Source organism: Pyrus communis, chromosome 1, assembly GCF_041283825.1.
Source record: "Pyrus communis isolate YQ-2024b chromosome 1, ASM4128382v1, whole genome shotgun sequence".
In the NCBI taxonomy this organism is placed as follows: Eukaryota; Viridiplantae; Streptophyta; class Magnoliopsida; order Rosales; family Rosaceae; genus Pyrus; species Pyrus communis.
The window spans coordinates 16,748,760-16,770,360 of NC_142565.1; the positions used below are offsets into that span (position 1 = coordinate 16,748,760).

General features: G+C 39.0%; 1 protein-coding gene across 1 annotated transcript; it reads left to right on the forward strand.

Moving 5' to 3' along the window:
- Window positions 1–15,464: 15,464 nt before the first annotated feature.
- On the forward strand, window positions 15,465–20,350 carry LOC137721030 (uncharacterized). Its single transcript, XM_068460153.2, has 5 exons — window positions 15,465–15,923; window positions 16,725–18,167; window positions 19,052–19,249; window positions 19,329–19,480; window positions 19,596–20,350. The coding sequence occupies exons 2-5, from the start codon at window positions 16,751–16,753 to the stop codon at window positions 20,061–20,063; spliced, it is 2,235 nt and encodes a 744-aa protein (XP_068316254.2). The 5' UTR covers window positions 15,465–15,923; window positions 16,725–16,750; the 3' UTR covers window positions 20,064–20,350.
- Window positions 20,351–21,601: the final 1,251 nt, after the last annotated feature.

Consider the following 21,601-nt stretch of genomic DNA (forward strand, 5'->3'; position numbering starts at 1 on the left):
TATTTCTTCAAATACATGATCAATGCCAACAATTGGAAAACTTACTCTAAGGTGATGGCGTAGACTTACAACCATTCATCCGCCGAAGCAAGGACATATCAAGGAAAACCCTTATCAACAAATGGGAAGTAAGAGCCAGATCCAACCAAGTAAGAAAACCCCAACCTTCCAAACAGCTATTGCATCTCTCCCTGCCTTACCTAGCACGTCGCCAGGACAACAGACATATCGATCTCAGGGCAAGATGAATGATTTCCATCCTTAACAGTCTCATTTTAATAAGAAGAGTAAGGAGCACTATTGGGATAACCAAAGGTATCACTATGATAACGCCCGCCCTCAGGCAGTTAACGCAGTGCGCCAAGTGCAGATCAAGACAGGCCCTACCTCAAGGTATGAGACATACACACCTTTGAATGCCACATACGCAGCCATTTACCCTAGTATAGCTCACTTGATACCAAAACCAAAGCCGAGGCAGCTAAATTATAAGTCCACAAAGAACATGGGTGTGTTTTGTTGCTACCATGAGTATAACGGTTATGATAGCAAGAAGTTTGTCACCCTCCATGACCATATCGAAGCTTTGGCACGTGAAGGGAAAATTGATCAATTCCTTCTTCACCCTTAAATGGATAATCGTAGCCAACCCCAGGTGAACGTGATATATTCTATCAATGGTGGCACACCCTTCCTTGAATCTTTCAACAGGGCCATGAAAAATAGTAAACAAACTTTAAGGTATGTTCACCAAGTGTTTATGTGGAAGACATCAGGGGAGGTAAATATAAAAAGCCTGACTAGGATTCAATATGCTTTTACCTTGAGGAAGAACTAGGCATCATCCATGCCCATAATGACCCATTGATTGTGGAGGCTCACACATCAAGGCACTTAATGTAGCTGAACACTTGCTCGATCGCGCAATATCTCCCCTGATAAACTTTTCTGGTGATATCGTGCAACCATTAGGGAGCATACACTTACCATTCACCATTGGTACATGCCCTTACACAACTATTATTACCACTAACTTCTTAGTGGCCGACTGCCCAACGACATACAATGTCATGTTTGGACGTGCATGCATCAATGATATCAAGGCCATGGTATCCACACATATGTTGTTGATGAAGTTTCCACTACCTTCTGGCAATGGTTACATCAAAGGATATCAACTTAGTGCACGATCATGCTACAACACTTCAGTTAAGCAACAACACTTGCTTGTGCCCAAAGAACCCTCTCTATACATGATCAAGTCATAAAGACCAGCTTGGACGAAGCCAACTTGGCTATTCGTAAGGGCAACGGTCAACCCAATAATCCTCGAGATGACTCTTTCACCTAGCAAGTGCTGCCTGCTAAAGAGTTGGAGAAGATCTCTATCTCAAAGACTGTCTAGATCGCATGGTGAAGATTGACACCACCTTGTCACCCTCTCATGATATCATCTGTCATCGCTTAAGTATTAACCCCAAGACCAAGCTAACTATCGGCCTCAAGAATACAGGTGCGACTTATCAAGGATTAGTCAATTCAATGTTGGCCGAACAGATTGGCAAGAGCATGGCAGTTTATGTTGATGATATGCTAATCAAGAGCAAGCATGCTGACTAACACATCACCAACCCGTCTAAAACCTTCACTATCCTAATAAGGTACCAAATGAGGTTGAACCCAAACAAATGTGTCTTTGGTGTGGGCTCTGGCAAATTCTTGGGCTTCATGATTAGCCAACAAGGCATTGAAGCTAACCCCGAGAAGATCAAAGCAATCCTTGACATAAAGAACTAGTAACTTCAAAAGACATTTAGAACCTTACTGGCAAGGTGGTAGCCTTAACCAGGTTCATCTATAAGGCTACAGACAGATGTGCTTATTTCTTCAAAGCACTTAAGGGAAGTAAGAAGTGCATTTTATGGACCGATAGGTGTGTCGAGGCATTTAAGAACCTAAAGAAGTACATGAATAGAACCCTCTACTTTCCAAACCTGAAGTTAGTGACATTCTCATCATCTATATGTCTATTTTGGCTTCAACATTCAACTCTGTTTTCATCTGAATGGATGGTAGTGTTGAACGACCCGTCTACTATATCAGCAAAGCCTTACGAGATACAGAGACACAGTACTCTAACATTGAGAAATTAGCTCTAGCATTGATCATGTCTACTCGAAAACTTTGCCCTTACTTCCAATCGCACTCTATAATTGTACTCACCAATCATCCCCTTCGACAGATACTCTAAAGTCCTAACACTTCAGGGCAAATGATCAAATGGTCAATATCATTGGGTAAGTTTGACATCTCTTATCAACCGAAGTTAACTGAGAAGGGTCAAGCAGTTGCAAACTTCATCGCCAAATTCACATATCCTATTAACATTTCTTCTATACTTGAGGTGTTAGCTTCATTACCGTCAGAGGCTGGGAAACCAGAACCAATCTTCCCAGTATGGACTTTCTATGTCGATGGCTCATCCAACCAATAAGGTTGTGGAGCAAGATTGGTCCTTACTACGCCCAACAAAGTTGCAATGAAGTATGTTCTTCGCTTCAAATTCAAGGCGTTAAACAATAAGGTCGAGTGTAAAACCCTCCTGGCAGGTTTACATTTGGCCAAACACCTTGGAGTTAAACAACTTGATATCTTCAGTGATTCTCAGTTGGTGGTTAACCAAGTCACAAACAACTTTGATGCTAAAGACAACTTTATGGCAGCATATATTGCGTAAGAACAACTTTTTCTTAAGCACTTCCACTACCAGATCACCTAAGTCCCTTGAGCAGTAAAGAATCATGTAAATGCCTTGGTTTGCCTCGCCTTAGCAGTGGAATGTGAGATTGGAAGAAACATTCATGTCAAGTTGTTGGTAGCACCAAACACCATGGCCATGGAAATGTGCAACTTATAACAGAAGGATAATTAGATCACCTTGATTTGTAAATTCCTTACTCATGACACCCTCCCAGAAGATAAAGTCTAAGCTAAGCAAATTCAATAAAAGTCTACCAGCTACCAAATCATGAATAACCAACTCTACAAGCAAGTTTTTACCTTTCTATACTTAAGGTGTTTTACAGTTGCTGAAGGGGAAATTGTCCTTTGAGAGATACATGAAGGAATTTGTGGATATCATGTTGGATCTAGGTCCCTAGACCACAAGGCTTTTTACCAAGGATATTATTGTCCAACACTTTATCAGGATGCCATCAAAATATCTCACTCCAGTGACAAATGTCAACACTACGCAACTATTCCTCATCCCCTTATTCATCTCTCACTCCTATGATCAACCATTGGCCTTACGCCTAGTAGGGACTTAATTTTATAGGTCCAATGCCTGCAGCGAAGGGCAAGGTCCATTATGCGATCGTTACAGTTGACTACTTCACAAAGTAGGCAAAAGTAAAACCCTTGGCAACCATTACTGTGGCAAAGATAGAAGACTTTGTATGGAAGAACATTTTTTGCAGATTCGACATTCCCAATGCAATTGTCACTGACAATGGACAACAGTTTAACAACAGAAGTTCAAGATTTTCTGCTCTAAGTTCAACACCAACTTATGTTTCTCCTCCCCAACTCATCCTCAAGCTAACAGACAAGTTGAGGCCATCAACAAGATAATTAAGTGCACCTTGAAGACTAGTTTGGATAAGGCTAAAGGTTGTTGGCCAGAACTTGTACCCTAAGTTCTTTGGTCATATCAAACTTCGTATCGGACTTCAACATAAGAAACTCCATTCTTACTTGCCTTCAGTACAGAGGCAGTTATCCTAGTTGAGCTTGAGAAAACAACATACCGAGTTAAGAACTACATGCAAAGTGAAAATGACAAACATCTCACCCTCAACTTAAATCTAGTCAAGGAACATAGGGACCAGGCTCACTTGAGGAACATCGCTTATAAGCAACGCGTCTCCAACTATAAGGACTCTAGGATCAAGCCTTAATCTTTCAAAGTGGGGGACTAGGTATTGAAGAAAAGACTACTCTGTGATAGGTCTCGAGCGAAGACACAATTAATCTAAACTGGGATAGACCATTTGAAGTTATTAGCATCAGTCGCCCTAGCTTCTACAAACTCAGAAGTTTTGATGGTAAGACCCTTGGCCATCCATGGAACGCTGATCACCTAAAGTACTATTACAAGTATATTCACATTCTATAAGCGTTAAGCACAAGCATTCGATTCTTTTGTAATGAAGGTCATTTGGCATGAACTTAATAAAGAGGTGATTCAGACAACTTCGTCTAACTCTTTTACGTTCCTAGCACTAAAACACTTGGTCTTACCCTAACCTAATAAAATCCTATCTCAAAACCTCAACTTAAATGACACTGCATACTCGAGTTTAAAGCTTCAACATGAAATAAAGTCTAACTATCTTGTCAAGAAGACTACATAAATAAACAAACATCTTCAAAGTTTATTCATTCAATTATACCCAAGTCATGGGTTATATCTAAACAAAGGATCCATTCGAACATAGCCAAGCATTCATAAATAATAGTACAAATACTTTGCATGTAACATCAAAATAAATGGTACAATGTCGTAAACATCCATAAACAAAAAGACGTCAGGCACCTAACTTAACACACATTATACATACAACAAACTAGTGCATGTAGGAAGTGAAGGCATTACGAATCATCCTCATTTGAGGCTGAATTCTCGATAACATCATGTTACGTCTCACCTCCAGCGCCATCACTATCATCCTTGGCATCTCCGGGACCATCCTCACCCTGCTAAGTCTGCTCATCAGCACTGGCACCATCCTCAGACTCCTCATCACTACTAAGATCGAGTTCGAAGACGAAGGGTTCACCACTTCGTTGTCCATCTTCTTACGGTACTTGTCGATGATGCCTCTGTTGTGGTATCGCTTAAGAATGGCCATCCATTTTCTTTTCTCAAGCCGAATTTCCTAGGTGTAGTGAGGCTTAATAACTTAACAGAATGCCTGGGTGCCCAAGTACTCCCGCACAGTAGTTTCCCTCTCAATTGGGAGACTCTTCTTCAGCTCAGCAACCTCAGCCAAGGCACTATCCCATTCCCCTCTAACCTTAGAAGCTGAGGATAGTCATCTCTGACTGCTTTTTAAGCCGTAAGTTCTTATCATTTCACCTCTTCAACCTCTCTAAGGTTTGGTCCTTGAGCTCGACGGCCTCAGTCCAAGCTTTGCTCCTCTTTCTGGTGTCATCCACAAGGTACTTGTTCTCTTGAAACTTCACCTTGTATCGCTCGACCTCTCGTAGTCTATCATCGTACTTGGTCATAACCTACATGACAAGATGATCAGTGGTGCCAGGGGAAAATGAAGACGAAAGAAAAAGAAGAGAAAAGAAATGACAAAGTAACACTTACATAAGCAGATAGCCTCATCATCCGATCACGATCCGATTCATTCTCAACTAGTGGCTCATCGAACTCGTTAATAGTAGCTCGGCTATAACAACTCGTCCTGGAATTTACGGAATGGAAGGGTATTTTTGTAAATTTTCACTTTGGGTTAGATACTTTGAAATAGGATTGCTTTTGGTCTTAATTGGTGTGCCCAAGGGGGGCCACCCTCTGATTTTGTCCCCAGCCTAATTCCACTTTCCCTCTCTTCTCTAAGTTCCCAATCTTCTCTCTCTCACTTTAACTCTCTCTCAAAATAGCTCACTCTTCTCTCAGCCCTCTCATAGCTCACTCTCATCATCTCCTCTCCCGAGTTTCACACATACGGCACCACACCCACACACACCAACCTTCTATCTTTCGAACCTCCTCACATCCCTCGTTCTTCTTCTCCCTCTGCAAACTAAGGTTGTAGCACCATGAAAACCGGTGCTAAAACTTGGTGAAATCCGGCAAGCATCAACCTCCGACTAGGTTAGCCTCAGAGTTTATTTCTATATCTTAGTGGTTGTTTGCCTTGTTTTATAAAGTATGTATACCCGTTGTAGGTGATGGTTTAGCTTGAAAACAACTCGGAGGGATTTTCCCCATATTCTGGTGTGGAATCTCTTGACTTCCAAGTTGTTTTTCGACCAGCTCCGACCACAGCTAGACCAAATTTTAGTATTGTTTTTTTCCCATCCTCTGTAGCTTTAAATCCAGGTATCGCATGACTTGTGTTTGTCAAATTTTGGAGTTGATCGGAGCTGGGAATGCTCTGGTGTTCTTCTATGTTGAAACCAGCTAACCCCGCCTAAAATGGGTCGATCCGACTCAATATTCATAAACCAGTTTCAAACCTAGCCCAAAACCTAGCTCCGAGCCCAACCTTTTAGCCTGGGCCCAACCCAATTTAACTAACTAGGCCCATACCCACTAAACCCAAGGCCTTCGACCTATTGAGCTCAACCTAAGCTTTAGCCTAACCCGTTGACCTGAATCCGACTCATTGACCGTTGACCTGAATCTGACTCGTTGACCATTGACCGACCCGACCCGACCCAGATGGAATATTATGTCAGGGAATATTTTGTCAGGGAATATTCTCTGGAATATCCCTGGAATATTCTTTGTGTTGACTTTTATCAAATTTTCCTGAGACCCCTCTTAGAGTAATCTGACGTTTGTTTTCTGGAATTCAATCATTATGATAGAGTTTTGTTAATTGGACCTTTTATGTGCTTAGGTGAATTTATTGTAACGTTTCCATCTTCGCTAGTTTGCACGGCTCTTCGACAGTGGAGTATCTGTGAGTGGACCCCCTTCTAAAATGCATGATTTTATTATTAGAAATATATACATGAAAAGCATGAGTTAATGGCTACGTTTTATGAAACGTTTATAGATAGCTTTGACCGGGCGTTTGTATATAGCTTCGGCCGAAATGTATTTATCTATGGTTTCGATCAGGCGTTAGTAGATGGCTTCGGCCGAAAGATATTTATATTTGGTTGGGTGATGTATGGCATTCGGGCGATTTGATACCACTTTTAAGCACACTATATATAATATATGTTTTATGAAGTTTTATGGCATGCTAGGGTTTTTGGAAAACCTATTACTTATTATGTTATACTAGTTTTCATAAACTTTGGGGGGTTAGTACATTGATGAATAACTGTTTTAGTACTACTCATATATCAACTTGGTCCATTCATGCTTTGTTTTGCGCCCCCTTAGGACTTAGAATTGAGGCGTACAATCTTGGCGTCAAGGCACTCCCATATCAGTATCTTCGAGTCCTCTCGGTGTAGGACTCATCCCTTTGTTCATTCAATTTAATATTATTCCGTTTTAGTGTCTCAAATTAGTTGGATGCTCTGAACACGATCCACAATTGCATATTCATTATAATTAAATTTACAAGTTTTATTTATGTCGGTTATTTGTTTTTAGTTCTCATGAATCCTAATATGACTTCGTCACCTTCGGGTGTTGGCCAGCACGTGCCTACCCTGGTGTTTTGGTGAATATTAGTGTCGGACGTGTCATCGGCGCCTTGCAAGGCAATTGTTGATGTACCTGAAGCTATTTGGCTATATGGCAACCTTCAAGTCCTTCTAGGGGATGCTACCAGCCTCTTCCTTATACTTCTTCTTGCGGATAGAGCTAGGGTCACATTTCTGGCCAGCGTGCTCCATGATTAGAGGATATATGCGATAGATATTAGGAGGAGGAGGCAACAGTCGCCTCTCCTCCCTTGCAACTATGACAATAGCACATCTAATGGCCTCAACTTCAGCCTTATTGGAGGTGGCAATCTTAAGGACCTTCTCTTGAGACTTAAGCCTAGGGATTGGCTTCACCTTGTGCTTGCAAACCCCCTTGTAAAACAAAATGTCGTTTACAGGAACTAACATGGTTGCTTTCCCTTTCCTAATGCCAATCTCTACTTTCTTGCTCACCTTCTCCACTGAACAAGGAAAATCAAAGTAAGGAATACAACTTTGTTTGAAGAAATACAACTTTATTTTAAAAATTAAAAAAAAACAAAAAAGGTTAAACATAGGATATGACTTACTCGCTTGTCTCTGGCACTTAGACAATAAGGGCTAAAAACCGTACTTTTGAAATAAAGGTCATAGCTTGCCTAAGTGTCTATCCTCTTTTGGCACCCTCAAAACTTTCTCTACATCGTCAAACTCTTGTACAGACAATTTGATAGCCTTCTTCGACACTACATAAGGCAAAGTGTTAGAAGCAAGTCAAGATCACAACACATAACAAAGTATGCAAACAATGGATGCATTACAACCTAACGTCTGGAAGTGGGTAGAAATGCGTCGCTCAGGCGTGGTACTTCTATCATGCTCCTAACCCTTGTAAAGGAAGCACCAATGATTTTTCCAAGTAGAATATGCTTATCTCTTACCAAAGACTATATGTTTTTTCTCACTTTGACACACATACTCAACATAGCCCTTGGACGACTTGGCCGGACGCATCTTAAAGCAATACCGCCATTAAGGGAAGGAAGGTTCACCTAGACCACACTCCATCCAGATGATGGAAGTCCCAATCAAAGTCTCACATAGACCAGGATTGAGTTGCCCAGACACGTACCACATGAGGGCAATCATCTTTTGCAACAATAGATGCAATGGCAACTTTACCTTCCACTTCTTTAATATTTAAGGTACAGAACATGACATGACCCTTTCACGGATTAATAGGCAATTCTTCGTCATTCACCAAGCACATCCCTACGTTGTTGGGTATAGAACAAGACTCCTTTAAGGCCTGAAGCTGGTGTCTACTATCTAGCAAGTTTTTATCTAAGTGGTTCGCCATAAACTCGGAGCAAAAGATAGGTATAGCATTGAAGACGCCCTCCTCAACTACCGACATGTGGGAAGTAAATGCACCAGCATTTAAGGCTCTGTCCCTAGACCTATGCTCCTCACCCGCCTCTTCATCAGATGGAAGGCACGCTTAGTGATCATAAGAGTCACCCAACACATCCTCTTCATAAGACTCTAAGGAAGACCTTGACAGCTCGAACCTAAAGCCAGAGCTAGAGAAGCCCTCATCACTAAAACGTTTAGACCCTGACGTCTACAACAAATAGAAACACACACCTCTATTACTACATGGAGGATTGAGGTCTAAAATGCTCCTAAGTCATGATGGAAATTCAACTAGTTCATTATGTTCTTAGCCAAATGCATAGAAACTCAAACAATTCAACAAGAATGGATGCATTTGATCTAAAGAAAGGGCTACTAACCGGAGAATGGTGTCAAGCACCGTCGAAACCCCTCTCGACCAAAGAGCACTCTATCTTCAAAAATCACTACACAAGGAGCAAATGAAAGCAATGTAAGAAGTGGAAACTCATCCTTCTTATATAGTCCAACATGGGCAAAGATTCAAACTCAACCATGAGAAAGCCCCGCATGTCAAGCCTTGGGACATCCTCACAAGCTACGAAAATTCAAAATTCAAAATTCAAAAAAACTCCTAAATTAATTAATTATTAATTACCAATTAATTAACTAATTAGTATTTTTTTCGATAATTATTAATCAATTAATTAAGGAAACTGTTATTAGCATTCCAAAAATCTCATTCCACACTCCTCACAAGTGTATTTTCTTTCTAATTATAGAAAGTTTGGAGTGCCAAATGAGATTTTAGGAGTGCTAATAACAATTCCCTTAATTAATTGTTAATTACTAATTAATTATTAATCAACTAATTAATTGCTTAATAATCATTAATTAATTTTAAGCATAAGGAGGTCAACAAAAACTTCAATACATAGGAGATAACTACAACATATAGATTGCCTTCCACACTCTTGCTCAAGAGTGTGGAAGCAAAATCAATTTATGAGGTCCTATAAAGAGCTTCCCACATCCTTGAAGGGAGAGAGCTTCCTCCCTTCCCACATCCTTGAAGGAAGAAAGCGTCCCACACCCAAGGGAGAGAGCTTCCCACATCCTTGAAAGGAGGAAGCTTCACACTTTACCTAACTAGAAAAAATTCAAAAAGCCTTCCACACTCTTGCTTAAGAGTGTGGAAGCAAAATCTATAATAGATTTTGGTGGATTTTCATAGACTTCCAATCACTTAAAAAGCATTTTTTAGATATTTTTTTTTTCAAATATTAATAATAAAAAGCATTATATTTTTCTCAAATCCTTTTTCACCACCAGCAACAACCAATTTATGCTAGCAATGTGTGAGAAATATAATTTTTATTTTTCTCAAATATTGTTTTTTAATTTTTTTTTTATGGGAAGGAGTTATCTATTTTTAACAGGGTTGGCAGTCATCCGAAAAAAAAGCGTTGGTAGTTAAGGAGAGAGAAAGATATATATATATATATATATATATATATATATATATATAGTGAGTTTAAAGCGTAGTGATAGATTGATATGGTGTGAGGTTTAGAAAAAAACAATAAGAACTTATTTGTGTGAAATTTCTTTAATGCCCACATTTTTTTTCTTTTCATTTATGTATTAAAGGTTATATTTGTAATTTCATTAGTTTTTTTTAGTTGACAAAGGGAGTGCCATTAATATGTAGTTTAGATATCTCTTTCTTCAGTTTGGCAGCCCTTGCTTCTTTATCTTCCTTTGTCATCTGAATCTTCCCTCCTTTAAACTCACATCCACCCATGACCAACCACTTCAAACTCAATCAATCATAAAATTATACTTGATCAGACCACAAAATTAAAATTAAAAAAAAAAATGAAATGAACCCATTCAAATCTTTTGTATGAATCAAATGTGCAAATTATAGGAGGCCATAATTATGTATTTTTGAATATACAAGTTCCTTTCTTCCAATTTTATTTTTTTGTGAATTCTACAACTGTAATTGGATTGAAATTGTACAAGGATAGAATTCAATTGGGATTGTACCATTGTTAGAGTTGCATTGGGTGGGTCGAGGGGAGGGATGAGGGGTGGTGAACCCTAAAGATCATCAATCAAACAAAATAAAAGTGACCCATTATTCTTACCACTAAACAACGACAACGACAATCAGAATCGTCCATTAAGATTAAACAAAAATTCAAAATTTAAAGATCACACCAACATCACCCAATTGCGAAACAAAAACAAGAAACGTACAAATGATTAGATCCCAATTCTCCAAATTAACCAAAAAATCTCAAAATTAACAAACCAATAGAAGAACACAGATCGAAACAGTATTTACAGGCAATACAGAACAATGCAAAGACAAAAGATGCTGACAGGTTCTACTCTGAAGAAAAGGAAGGTAAAGATAAAGACGAAGAGGTTGGCACGTTCTCATCCATATGAGCTTAAGGGGCTGAAAATGAATCAAGGGGGGAGGGTTGGATTCTTGATGGCATTTGGTATTTATACCACTCACCTTCAAATCCATCAAAATCCATTACTCAGTAAAATTCTAGTAAATCTTTGGTATTTTCACTATAACTAGTTTTGAATGTATTCTTTAAAATTCTAATTGACTACCCTTGGATTTGGATTTATTCTTTAAAATCTTCTTAAATTCTTATTTGAATACACCATGACTTCAAAATCTATTAAAATCCTCTTTTTAAATCCTAACTGTCTACACCTTATTTTTAAAGTATATTAAAATCCTGTCAAATCTTAATTTGACTACACCTTAAGATTAAACACAAATTCAAAAAATTAACAATCACACTAAAATCATCCAATTGCAGAACTAAAACAAGAAACTCATGAATGATTTGATCTCAATTTTCCAAATTAACCAAAGAATCTCAAAATTAACAAACCTATTCAACACAAGAACATAAATCAAAATGATCTTTACATGCAACAAAGAACAATGCAAAGACAAAGAGGTTGACATGTTCTACTATGAAGATAAGGAAGGTATAGATTAAGATTAAAAGGTTGGCAGATTCTCTTCTGACTGAGCTTATGGGGCGTGAAAATAAATCAAAGGAGGTAGGGTTTGATTCTTCATTTTGTTTCAAATTCTCTCACTCATTAAAATCCTAACAAATTAATCTTTGGCATTCTCACTACACCTAGATTTGGATGTAGTCTTTACTCTTCTTATTGACTAACTCTAGATTTGGATGCATTCTTTAAAATCCTCTTAAGTCCCAATTTGACTACACCATGATTCCAAAATCTTTTAAAAATCCTCTTTTTTTTTTTTTTTTGCTATTTTTTTTTCTTTTCTCACCCACACATAACCATAATTTTACTCATCCACTTTCTTTTTCCCATTTCCTACTTTTCCCCTTTTAATTTAATTTTTATTCGATTAAAGCTCTATTTTAATTCTAATTTCTTTTTAAAATTGCCATATATTTAAATTGTCACATCCTGGCCGGGCCCCCACCATATCTCAGGCTCGACTCCACCGTACCACGATATTGTCTGCTTTGGGCCTCGACCACGCCCTTATGGTTTTGTTTCTGGGAACTCACGCGAGAACTTCCTAGTGGGTCACCCATCCTAGGATTGCTCTTGCGCGAACTCGCTTAACTTCGGAGTTCCTACAGAACCCGAAGTCAGTGAGCTCCCAAAAAGTCTCGTGCTAGGTGGAGATGAGAATATACATATAAGGCTTACAAGATCCACTCCGCTGGACGATGTGGAATGTTACATAAACACACACATTGTGTGTGGTTGTTATCCAACATAGATAAACACACACATAGGCCTCGTTTGGTGGGTCGTATAAGAGATCGGATAGGACTAATAATATGAACCCGGTTGTTTGGTGTCCTCCTGTTTTAAATAATCGTTGGACTAATTTAGTCAGTCTGCCTATTTAGCAGGGTATACACCTGCATAATAAACCCTTCCAAAAAGAGAGGATTATTAGCCTGGTTCCTTTCCTTTCTCTCTCGCACTTCGTTTCCCTTCTCCTTCTCTTGCTCTTCATTCTCCATGACACCTTCTCTCGCCGTCATCCCTCTCACCGTCGTCATTCTTGCCAACGCTGTCAACGCTTATGGCCGTCACGTCTTCCTTTGCTACAAGAGCCCTGAGGCCTGGCCGTCGCGCGTCGAAGGCTTTGAGTCCGTGGGTGTTAATTGCAGAGCTTCAAAGTTGAAAATCAATCGGGGAAGAAGAAGAAGGGAGAGAGAGGGAGGGAGTTTGGGGGGTGTGGCGGGGCCAAGGATCTCGTCGTTGATTTAGCTATAGAGGCTCTAACAATGGCACTGTTGGGAGATTTTGAGAGCGCACCACTGATGGGATTAGGGTTTGACAGTGAGGAAGGCGATTAAAATCAGACTGTAAAAGTCATGGAGCCAGTGGCAAGTTTCAATTTATGATAAAAATTTTGAAGAATGAAGGTTGCAGGTGAAGAAGATGAAGTTTCAGAATTATTAGAATGAATTTCAATAAAAAAAAAATATAATGAATTAATCTTCAACAAAAAGAAGAAGAAATTGAGTGGCTGTTGGTTTTAATTTTTTAACTTTTAAATTTTATTTATTTAATCTTATTAAACATTGGACAATGTTAAATTGGAAGTTAAAATGAAAGATATAATTACAAGGCATAATTGGAAATTAAATTAAACATTTTGTTCTTTTATTTATTTTTTTAATTTGACCCATTTGGTGGTCGTGAATGTGTAATTTTTTTTTTCCCATTAATCATTAGTTTTTATCTTAAAAGTATTAATACTTTGAATTCCTCCTATCCTGTATAATACCAAACACAATATAAATAATACGGTCATTAGTTCGATATTGTACCAAAAACCTGACTAATTTAGTCAGTATTATCCGGTGGCTATTTATCTTATTCGACAAAAATAGTTAGTACAGTCCGAGCTGCCAAACGAGGCCTGTGTGTGTTTAAATATATATGACCTCGTTTGACAGCTCGGACTGTACTGACTATTTCTGTCGGATATGATAAATAACCACTAGATAGTACTGACTAAATTAGTTAGGTGTTTGATGTTGCATCGAACTAATAACCGTATTATTTATACTGTGTTTGGTACTGAACAGGATAAGAAAAGGAAGGAAAAAAAATTTGACAAATCTTTATTTCTTTGTTTGTTGAGATCCGAAACAGAGCGCCGAAGAGTCTGTGGTGGAGGAAGCAGAGAGAGATGCAGCGGCAAAGAGGCATGGGAGATCCTGCGGTAGCCAGAAGAAGATGCAGGGAGAGAAGAGTCTTGTTTTGGGTGGTTGGATGGAACCTGGTGGTGGTGGTGGTTCATGGTGATCAGTGGAGGAATTGGGTTTTGTAGGATTCTTTGGTTTCTTGGAAGCTGCTTGGAATTTTGGAGAGTTTTGATTGGGAAAATGGAGGGAGTGTGGTTGGTTTTTGTAAGCAGAGAAAGCAGATGGAAAGAAGAAAAGAGGGAGGGAAATGAAGAAGAAGAGAGGGAGGGAAACGAAGAAGAAGAATATAGGGAGGGGAAGAATGAAGGGAGGGAGAGAGCGTCGACTAAATTGTCCCGTGCTTTTGGAGAGTATAAGGAAGCGGGTATTCACCGGATAAAATAGGTGGGTCGGATTATTTAATCCGATGACTATTTAATACAAACAGACACCAAACACCATACTCCATATTATTAGTACTATCTGGTGCTTTATACGGTGTGCCAAATGAGGCCACATAGTGCTAGTATTATACAAAACCAAGCATTTAGACTGATGAAATTATACACTGAAAACCAAGTATTTCTTACATGGTACCATGAGCTTTAGGGCTTTTCTTTCCTGGGAACCAAAATGAAACCCTAGAAGTCACACCTTTCACCTCCATAATCCATGGCAATTAGCGACGAGCAGTCCTCAGTTGCATTCGAGGCATCCAAGCCTCAAACAAGCAAGAATGATGATCCAAGTGATCATCTCTACCTTCACCACTCAAGACAAAGATACCCAATTGTCATTCAAGACAAAGATAACTGTAACAATAATTATATTTAAACAAACAAAACCGAAATGGTTGCTAATAGTTGTGCGCTCTATCATTGCATGTTTTTTTCTTTAACAAACGATATTATCTGTACTAAAGAGAGATGATGACTCTGTCATATAATACCAATGCATGTTGAGTATAACTTATTTGTATTCATAAGTGTGTCAATAAGTTTAATCGTCCACCCTAAATTGATAAGATTTTACGTCTAAATTGATAACATCATGCGTTGACGAGATCTTTGCTGTTAAAAGTTAGTCCCACAAAAATGTCTCTCCATCTTCTCTTGACGGAAAATGATCCTCGCTAGATCATTTTTCTAGAGATCCTGTAATTGTGATCGTTCATCGTACATCGTGTGGTTAGAAATCATTTCAAAATTTAAAATTTAAAATTAAATATAAATAGTACCTAACAAAAACTGATCGCACGATATACGATGAATGATCACGATCATAAGATCTTTTAAGATCTTTAGAAAAAAATCTGACGAGGATCATTTTCCTCCCTTGACGGGCCTAATGGGCCTGAGCCTCATAACCTATCCAATCAGATCCCCGAGCTTCGCCACGTGGGAAGGGTATTTCCGGGAAACCAATAACAACACATATCGTATTTTTAGAAGAAACCCACTTCCGTCTCGTCTTCTCAAACAGAAAGAAAGAAGGAAGAAAACTAGACAAGCAAAATAGATAGGAAGGAACCCTAGAAATCCCAATTCCGAGAAAACGCTCAAATTCCCCAAATCAAAAGAGAAATTAAGGAAGAAAGAATTTTACTTGTTTTTACATACTCTCTCCCTCTCTCTATCTCTTTTTCTTTTTTGGTTTTTTGTTTTGGTTGTTTTCAGGAAACAACGACACCGACCCCAGCGCCGGGTCTCTTTCTTCCAATTGGGAGAATCTCTATTCAGATTTAGCTTTGTCATCTGTTTTCTGGGTTTGCTTCTTCATAGATGCTGATGCTTTCTCTAATGGTGGTTTTTGTGTTGTCAAATTAGGGTTTTCAATTGTCCACTCCCCTTTTTTTGTGGGCCTTTTGATCCTTTCGTGGCAGCAGCCGGTCAAGCATTCAGTCCTGTAAGTCTTCTCACTTACTTTACCTTTTCGTTCCCCTGCAATGCGTTTAGGTAACTAGGGTTTTGGTTTCGTGCTTTTATGGTTTCTCTATTTTATTAGATAATAATTGTGCTATCTTCAGCAGCAAAGGTACGACCTTTTGTTTCGTTCGATATGATGATTTGCACGAAATTTTCAGTTCAGGGTTTCGTATTGTATGATTGCCGAAATTGCATTATTAATTTTTACTACGTTATCTTTCGTTCTTTGCGTATATTTTTATGGAAGCATTTCTGCATATTCTGGGACTATTGTTATTTTTATGTTTTTGCCCAACCCGACGTTTATTCGACTGAGGTAGTTTACTATCATTTTTACTATACAGGTCAAAGTCAGTTTCATTTACTTCGTATTATTTGATTGGAATAAGTCACTTATATTATCTTTTGTCATTCTTTTTGATAAAATTATCAAATGTTTTTTCTTTTCTTTTTTTAATGGAGATTTATTTTTTTTTATTTTTTTATTTTTTTCCTTAATGGCTTAATTGTAAAAGAATATGCATAGTTGTTAAACAGCAAACAACATATGGTAGGCAGAGTTTCTGAGACGTACAGAACGTGTTTTGTTGTTTATGTTAGCTTTGTTAAATAGAAGCAGTGTTTGACTGACCTTTTAAACAGGGATTACTTCCATATTGGCATTTGGTAGCTGTATTGTTTATGTATTACCATGGTCCTTTTATTTGTTGTTGTGTGCTTTCCTTTTGTTACTGATTTTGGTAGAGTTATTGATTTTTTAGTTGTATTTTTCTTAAATCAGGGTTGGAGTGTGTTTTTAGTAGGAAGATGTCATATCAATATCCGATTCTTGGCGACCGACCAATCAACCTTTTGAAGGTTACAGAATTAAAAGAGGAGCTTAAGAAGCGAAGTTTGACAACCAAGGGCTTGAAGGATGATTTGGTAAAACGGTTGGATGAAGCAATACGAATTGAAGGGGAAAATGCTTCGACCCATGATAACGGACTTTATGGTGATAAAGTTGTAGAGCCAATTGCAGTTCTTGCTAAAACACCTAGAAGCACTGGTTCTGGTGGGCGTAAAAGGACTGGAAAAGTTGATTTGCCGGTTCAGGTTGATGTTAATGCCAGTGCTACAGACTTGGATCAAGGGGGTATTCAAGAAGGTTATGTTCTGGTTGATAAAGATGCTGGTGCCATAGCTGAAGAGGAGCTGGTTGTTCAATCAACTATTGTGGAAACCAGTGTTAGGGTCACTGAGACTCAGGTGTCTGAGGCAGCATTTGTTGGTGATAATTCACAGAACACTGAAGCTAATAAGGGAATTGGAAATTCACAGCCCCTATTTGACAATGAGGTTCCAAAGACCCTAGTAGAGAATGAGGATCCAAAGCCCGTAGTGGAGAATGAGGATCCAAAGCCCATAGTAGAGAATGAGGATCCAAAGCCTCAGGTGGAGCATGAGGATCCAGAGCTATATCGTAAGAATGAGGATCCAAGGCCCGACCTGGAGAATGAGGATCCAGAGCCCCAGCTGGAGAATGAGAATCCAAATCCCCAGCTGGAGAATGTTGATCCTAAGGTCCAGCTGGAGGATGAGGATTCAAAGCCCCAACTGGAGAAAGAGAGTTTAGAGCCTACAGACAGGGATGTCATGGTCAACTCTTCTGCTCCAAACTACCAGGTATCTGAGGTCAGCCATTTAGGGTTTGAAGTAAAATATGATTCTATTTCTACTGATTCTGTGTCAATTAATGAAAAGATTGAACTAAAGGATAATATAATTGCTGACCATGTCAAATTAGAATTAGATGTTAACCCGGAGATGGTTGACCCATCATCCAGCACTGTTGTCCCAGTCAGTGGTGATTCACATCCACTGGATGCTGAAGATCCACACCAGGACAAAGCTTCTGTTGGAGAGAAAGTTGACAACAATGATACAAATGCAGACATAAGCAAGAAAAATGATAGTGCTGATGTGGGGTACTCTGAAAAATTAAATTTAGAGAGAAGTTCTGGAGATGATTCTATGGAAGAAGATGTGCTGGACGGTAAACAAATTGATTCAAAGTATAATTCTGACGATGTGGGAGAGATGTGTGAGAAAAATGATGTACCCATTGTGAATGAGGAAAGTCATGTTGATATTGTGGGAGATGATATTTCCCTGGACAAAATGGATGAAAATGTTGAGATCAAGAATCATACAGCCCCACCTGCTGAGAAAAGAAAGCTTAATGGTGAGCATTCTAGCTGGAGTTTCTTGATTATTTATATTTTTCCACCCAATTGTCACATCACTAAGTTACTATGAGAACTCCTGCTTGAGTTGGATTGCATGAAGTTTCTGCATTTCACTTGTGCAACATATGTAATTGTCATCAGCTTCTGATTATTTCCTTTTCTTTTTTTTATTCTACTGATCGGTAACATATATCTGATGGAGTATGTATGATATTACGTTGCCTGCTTGCAATAATTGCATGTGTATAATTAACTGATGAATTGTATCACTTATTTCGGAGAACAAATTAAACTTCAAGAGAAGGGATTGATGAAACCCAGTGATGACGTTTAATGAATTTGTCTAGCTATTTTTGAATTTAATAACTAGGGTATTGGATTACTTATTTAAAAAGAAAAAAAATGTAGGATGTTGGAATATATCACCTAGAAAGATGAGGGTGTACATCAATGTTTTATAGGAACTTGAATTACTGTTTCAAATGTGTGTTGGGGAATAAGTAAGAGACATTCTTAGTATATAATAAGAGGAATGTACCAGTTTGTGTATAGCAACTAATCTTGACGACTATAATCAGTTTCTAAATTTACATTGATTTTCCTTTAGAAATCAAGGTTTGATGGTCAGCATTTTAATTATTCAGTAAGAGGACTATAGCCACTTTCTATTTACAGCCAGAGAGTTTTTATTTTTGCTTTCTGTTTTGTGCATATTCTTGCCTTTGCTTGCTGTATCCTCATTGGCATAAATCTTGTAGTAATTCCAAATGATATTGCTGGGTTCTGCACTTCATTTTTTTTTTTTTTTCCTATTTCTTTCCATTCCCTTTAAATAATCAAGTATTGTTGTGGCCTTTTCATTGGATAAATTCCCTTGCAGATCAAGCAGCAGTTGGAAGCAATGAGCCTATAAAAAGGCGCAGGTGGAACTCTGAAAGCCTTAAAGTTCCAGAGCTGCAAAGTCCTATTCAAAAACTGACGGTCACACCCAAGGAAACTTTCCAGACCACCGGTTTAAAGCGTAACTTTTCGAGATCAAACTCTACTATGAGTGAGGAAGCTCCCAAAGAACGTGTTGGTGAGTCATTGGTCTTTTGTTAATATGGAAATGTGTATCAACACATGTTTTGACTTTGTATATCATTTATTTGTTGTAGTTCCACCATCACAGAAGGCTCCAACTAATTCCCTTAGAATTGATCATTTTCTGCGACCTTTCACCCTGAAAGCTGTGCAAGAACTTCTAGGAAAAACCGGGTCTGTTACTGATTTCTGGATGGACCACATCAAAACTCATTGCTATGTTACTGTAAGCACCCACTGGATTTGCTCGTTTGGAACTATGCTTTTACCGTCTGTTTCTGCTTAATCTCTAAATTAAATGGAACTCTTCCCTTACTGTGGATATTACTGTGCTGATGCAGTATTCATCAGTGGAAGAAGCCTTGGAGACACGAAATGCTGTGTATAACCTACAGTGGCCGCCCAATGGTGGGCGCCTCTTAGCGGTTGAGTTTGTTGATCCTCAGGAAGTGCAAACACGGATTCAGGCTTTTCAGACTCCTGCTGCACCTGTCGGCGGTGGTCCTGTTCCTGTTGCCGCGACCACCTCACAGCCGCAGCCTTCTCCCCGTCAACCTAGGCAGCAGCAGCTTCCACCACCTGCTTCTGTCCCTCCTCCACCACCCTTGCCTACAGCTCCCCCAGCAAGAGAGCGGCTTCCTCTGCCTCCTCCACCGCCTCTACCGGAGAAGCTTGATCTTCCAATTGTCACCTTGGATGATCTCTTTCGGAAAACCAAGTCAACTCCCCGAATCTATTACTTGCCTTTGTCAGAAGAACAAGTGGCTGAAAAACTTGCAGCACAACAGGAAAGAAATACGAGGCAGTAGGAGCGTGCCAAAATCCAACCATGGGTGGTGTTCAGATTCTCTTTGGGGTCAGTCGGTCAGCATGTTAGATGCAGGGAAGGGTCATTGTAATCGCATCGTAAAGGATTTTGGTTTTTTTATCAAGTCTGCTTTATTATGTTGAGGGCCTGAGACTTAGTTTCTATGTTTATTAGTAGAAACTTTCCAAACTGGAGCCTTATTTCTTGTGTTTATGAATCCATTTGTATCTTGGCGTTCCCAAACTTCACCTTTAGTTAAATTATTGGAGTCTGTTTTATTGGATGAAATGTTTCTCTATCACACGGTTAATCAGGATTGTACATTTGTATCTTGTTTTAGGTGGTTTCTAACATTTTACTGCCTGGAAGGATTCAAAGAGCTTTGACCCAACCCCGGACATGCTTCTCAAACACATCGGCCTCCTTTCGTCAGAGTACTAACTTGATAATGTGATTGCGATCGTTGGACATTGTATTAATGGGGTTTATATTACGGGGTGTCACGATCCCGGCCGCTACTAGGAATGTCCATATATTTGACTTAGCTGGAAACTAAGAAGCACGAGATCTTCAATCTGGCAACGAGAATTCGGCTTGGAAACGACTCAAAGTGGCTCCAATTTGCCAAGAGGCATTTCGATTTGTGTTGCCTATAGACCATGGTTGAATCGAGATTGATGAAGGAATTGAGGTTTCACCATAAAACCAATTAGCAATATGGGGAGTAACATAACCTATTATAAGTTCATTCAAGATTCACTCTCTCGTCAATATGAGATTCTTTCTTAACAATTGATTCAGGATCCATTGCTACTTTTTGACTTTCGTGCATTGGCAAAGCTCTCTCGGGGGTCTACAATTGACATTGACCTGGGTTATCGCTACTCCTGTTCAGGGCATCTAAGGAAGAAGATTGGGACCTTGGGTTAAACGACAATGTATTAATTTTTTTTATTAAACTGCTTTATTAGTCAACAAAAGATAGTACAAAGGAGTCGCCCAAAGTTGGGCATCGGAAATTAAATAGTACAGAGGAAGTAAAAACACATAAAGCTTAAACTAAAACAAGAATAAAAGATAACTAGAATCGCATCAGGGGTGGGATTAGAATTTCAATCTCTGGAAAATGCAACTTTTTCTATTCATAAACTCGTCTTTATTTTCTTTTGTGAATAACAAGGGATGTTTGTAAAGTCTTGAACCTAATGAACGCAGGAAAATTAACAGAAAAGTAAATCTAATATTAATTAAACTGGAAAGAATCTTAAACCTTATAAAGGTAGGGAATCCAAACTCCTGGTCTCCGCCAGGGAGACCCACTCTTTCCCTATTTCTCATAATTAGTGAAGTGTTATCGAAGCTCTTCCAGCAGGCTACTGAGATGGGTTTTCCTGAGGGAATCCGAATTAGTGCCCACAGACCTACACTATCCCACCTCCTCTTTGCGGATGATACTTTGATCTTCTTATCAGCCACAAAGGAAAATTGTGAGATCACGGACCGCCTCCTGAAGGCTTACCGTCTTGCAGAAGTCGGTGG

What these genes read in the sequence shown, in the direction of transcription:
- LOC137721030 (XM_068460153.2), top strand. Translation starts at nt 16,751, where the DNA reads ATGTCATATCAATATCCGATTCTTGGCGACCGACCAATCAACCTTTTG. An exon ending in TGAGAAAAGAAAGCTTAATG is followed by an intron (nt 18,168 to 19,051) that starts GTGAGCATTCTA and finishes ATTCCCTTGCAG; the next exon opens with ATCAAGCAGCAGTTGGAAGC. An exon ending in AGCTCCCAAAGAACGTGTTG is followed by an intron (nt 19,250 to 19,328) that starts GTGAGTCATTGG and finishes TATTTGTTGTAG; the next exon opens with TTCCACCATCACAGAAGGCT.